Source organism: Sinocyclocheilus grahami, unplaced genomic scaffold, assembly GCF_001515645.1.
Source record: "Sinocyclocheilus grahami isolate Dianchi unplaced genomic scaffold, SAMN03320097.WGS_v1.1 scaffold313.1, whole genome shotgun sequence".
In the NCBI taxonomy this organism is placed as follows: Eukaryota; Metazoa; Chordata; class Actinopteri; order Cypriniformes; family Cyprinidae; genus Sinocyclocheilus; species Sinocyclocheilus grahami.
In genome coordinates this window covers 185,979-189,518 of record NW_015505492.1, presented here as the reverse complement: position 1 = coordinate 189,518, position 3,540 = coordinate 185,979, and the positions used below count along the sequence as shown (strand labels likewise).

Sequence of the window (3,540 nt, the reverse complement as noted above, 5' to 3'; positions counted from 1 at the left end):
TTTCACCATGGACGAAGCGGAGTCCAGCCCGGAGTCGTCACATGTCCTTCCGGACGCTCCTTCGTCGAAATCGCCGGCCACGCCGTTCTCAAGCCCACCCGCCTCTGCTCACTCTAACCCTCCTGCCATTCCTCACACTAGCCCCCGGCCTCTGTTCACTGTAGGCTGCCGTGTGTGACGCTGTTTCGTTGTGAAAGCGAAATTACTTTGTGGGGCCTTCCAAAAATGGACACGACTAGAAATCAGTGGTTAAGTTGTATTTACAACACTGTTCCAGAACACTTCAACCCAAATATTCAGATGTGTGCAGCACATTTTATGGAGGACTGTTTCCTGATCCTGGGAGAGTAGACTACAATGCCGGCTGTTCTGACTCAAAGACTGTAAGTACGTCTTTTATATTTAAAGAGTTTTTATATTTTATATATTTAAAGCAAGTTTTTTGGGCAGTGTAGAGTAGGGCTTGTTGTTTGTCATTTCTCCGATCACAAATGCAGACATGGTTTTATGTTTACGCGGCGCGATGCAACGCAATGCGTAAAAAGACAGTAGAAGTAATTATAATCCATAATTATGTCCCCACTGGACGCAACGAATGCCTTGTTTATAATGGGTTTTCATGTTTTTGAATCATCGCTCCGGCCTGACAGGGCATCATCACAATATGGTGAGGGGCGTAACATTTCCGTCTCACGCTTGAGGTATTCAGCCAATCACAATCCACTGGATAGCTGGCCAATCACAGCACACCTCACTTTTTCAGACCGATGAGCTTTGTAAAAATCGACACGTTTCAGAAAGGCGGGGCATAGAGGAGAAACAATAATGTTTTTTGAACCTTAAACCGCATAAACACATTTCATTACACCAAATACACAAAATACTGTTCTTTTTAGCAGCATCATATGACCCCTTTAAATCTGTCACTGTGGCTTGGAAATATGTGCATCTTATCAGCCTGGGCTGTCACTGGGTTTCTGGGTCACATTTTATTACTGACGGGTCAGAAGCACAAATGCGTGTGTATGATTTATGCAAATTTGGTTCATCACCTAATAAGTCCCACTTGCCCCAAAAATGAATCCTCCTAAACAAGGCTCAGAATTACATAAAATAATTTCAGAGAGCTAAAATTGTAATTCGTTACAGTAACAGCTTTGGGGCCCTTTTTAAGGTCCCCCACATTCCACCCAAATACAGATTCAGGATATAAACACAGCACCCCCCTCCGTTCATTTTGTGCTAAAACACTGTAGCAACAGAGATTAGGCCAATAACAGAGTTGAATTAATTTGTAGATGAATTACATAAAAATAAAATCATTCAATCCCAGTTTAGGTCATCAAGTCATAATCATTGAAATCATGTGTTTCTATTAAATCAATGACTGTCATCATTTTCTCTTAGCAAATCTAATTTATTTTAGCTTAGTTTTCACATCTCATTTACTGATGAAGACATGCTGATTTAAAGATAGGAACAAGACATTTGTTGAAGATTTATCCTGATTAAAATTAACTTTTTTTAAATTTCACAAATCCTTATTTCAAACTTTTGACTGCATTTATTGATTGGTTTAAATGAATGCTTGTACAAATCTAGCACACTTTGTATCGTGTGGGCAGAGACACCCATCAGTGCTGTAGCAGTCACTTGATTTAATGATGGGAAAGAAAGAGACATCAACAAGCAACATGTAAAATAAAGCATAAACAGCCCCAAGACATGTCCAATTAGCATAAATACGTAATTCAGTGGTACTCCTCTGTGGCTCTGACATGCCTTCAACAGTGAAAACCCCGAGGACTTAACCTCACAAAAACATCTTCAGGCTCAAACCACAGACTCAAGCCATATATGGTCAAATTAAGTGATTAACGGTGAAGGACAGTTTCAGCCATCTGTGTTTAAGAATTGAGACTTCACATGAGAAAAATGCAATGCACCTGACCTGACTAGGTAGCATAAAGACACAGTCTAAACTCTAGGTATGAATTTAAGACAAATAAAACAAGATTTTTGATAGATATTATATCAGAATAGCTTAACTCCTGGAAAGGCGCAAGTAAAATTTCTAAATCTTTGGATATTTTTCAGTTTCCCTTCTGATGGAAACTGGTTTTCTATAGTTTATTTCTAAACTATGCAGGTCCATCTGATATAGATGATAGATTAGAGGGACTACCAGATGGTGGGATCTAAATCAACCTGTTAATAGTTTGATCAAGCTGGTTAAGACTGGTAGACTTTAAAAAACAACAACAACAACACTTTAGACCAGTGACAAACCAGCCAGGTTAAACTCACACTGGTGTGACAGATTTCCCCCCAGAACACATTTGCATAATAAATACATTTCATCACTGTAGTATTTAAACTTAAAATCTCTATCCACGTACTCCCACTTCACCTGAAAAAAGTTGAAGAGCTTAAATAGTTTAAATGACACAGAAACATAAAAACATTTTTTGGATGTAGCATCAAGAAGAAGAAGAAAAATCCCAAAGGCTGAGGATTCTCCCTCAAAAATCTCTCAATACCTGCCCCGCTTTTGCATAGATCACCATAATTATGCAGAGTTGAACTTTTTATGCATCCTTACATTGCATACATGTTTGGTCTATTAGTATCTATTAACTAAGCTATTAGTTCGGTCTAGTCAAAACCACAACATAAAGGTATCCAGCATCTGTACATTGCAATGTTGATCATGTACAAATCTCTTTACACAGCAAGATACAATTTAAGCATTTGGCCAAATATTTTCACTTGCACCTAATCATCTACACAAGAAAAGATGAGAAAGACTGAAAGAAATAGCTTGGAGAATCACGTTTGACTCACAGATGTGGTCGTGGGGGGTAAATCCAGCAGCCTGTACGCGCTCATCACGGAGCTGTTCCACGAGGAGAGGCTCTCCACGATGCGCGTGCAGTTCGAGTCTAGCGTCGGACACGAGATGCCCCTCCTCACCGAGCGCACGGCGCCTCTCATCACTCGCGCAACTGACAGAGAGCCGTACACCGGAAGACTTTTCAGCCGGAGATAAAAGCGTTAAACGCGATTAGAGCGAGGGTTGTACAGATGTCAGATTCCGTTCAGTCTGCGAGCTCGCGCCGAGTAGCCCTGTGACAGCCTCGCACACTTATATCATACGCACACGAAGACGATTGTTATGAAATTAGAGCAGCATAGTTTTTATTTTTGTTATTATTAATGAAAATAGAACAAATAACAAACAGAGCATAGCATAAGACAGTCAGTGCTATACAAAGTGTGACATTAATTAGTAACGGGAACTGAAAATAATGTCATAATATTTTAAACATGTTAATAACTTCTTGATTTTTAACAATTTCACAGAAGATATAAAACAATCAAATTCCACTAAAAATACCTTAAATATTGGGGATGAATTTAAGCATTTTTGTTTATGTATATAAAATTTTGCCAGCAATATGAATAAATTAACAATGTATGCAAGACCTTTGTTAACATTGTTTTCATAGTACACAATAATATAATTTAAAGAAAAACAGT

General features: G+C 38.8%; 1 protein-coding gene across 1 annotated transcript in view; it reads right to left on the bottom strand.

The window, feature by feature from the left end:
- The window catches only part of LOC107601776 (melanopsin-A), an 18,951-nt gene extending 15,920 nt beyond the window's left edge, over positions 1 to 3,031 (bottom strand). The window contains exon 1 of the mRNA XM_016294068.1: positions 2,841 to 3,031. Within this exon, the coding sequence (XP_016149554.1) occupies positions 2,841 to 2,994 (154 nt within the window). The 5' untranslated portion in view covers positions 2,995 to 3,031. The remainder of the gene's footprint in view (positions 1 to 2,840) is intronic.
- Positions 3,032 to 3,540: the final 509 nt, after the last annotated feature.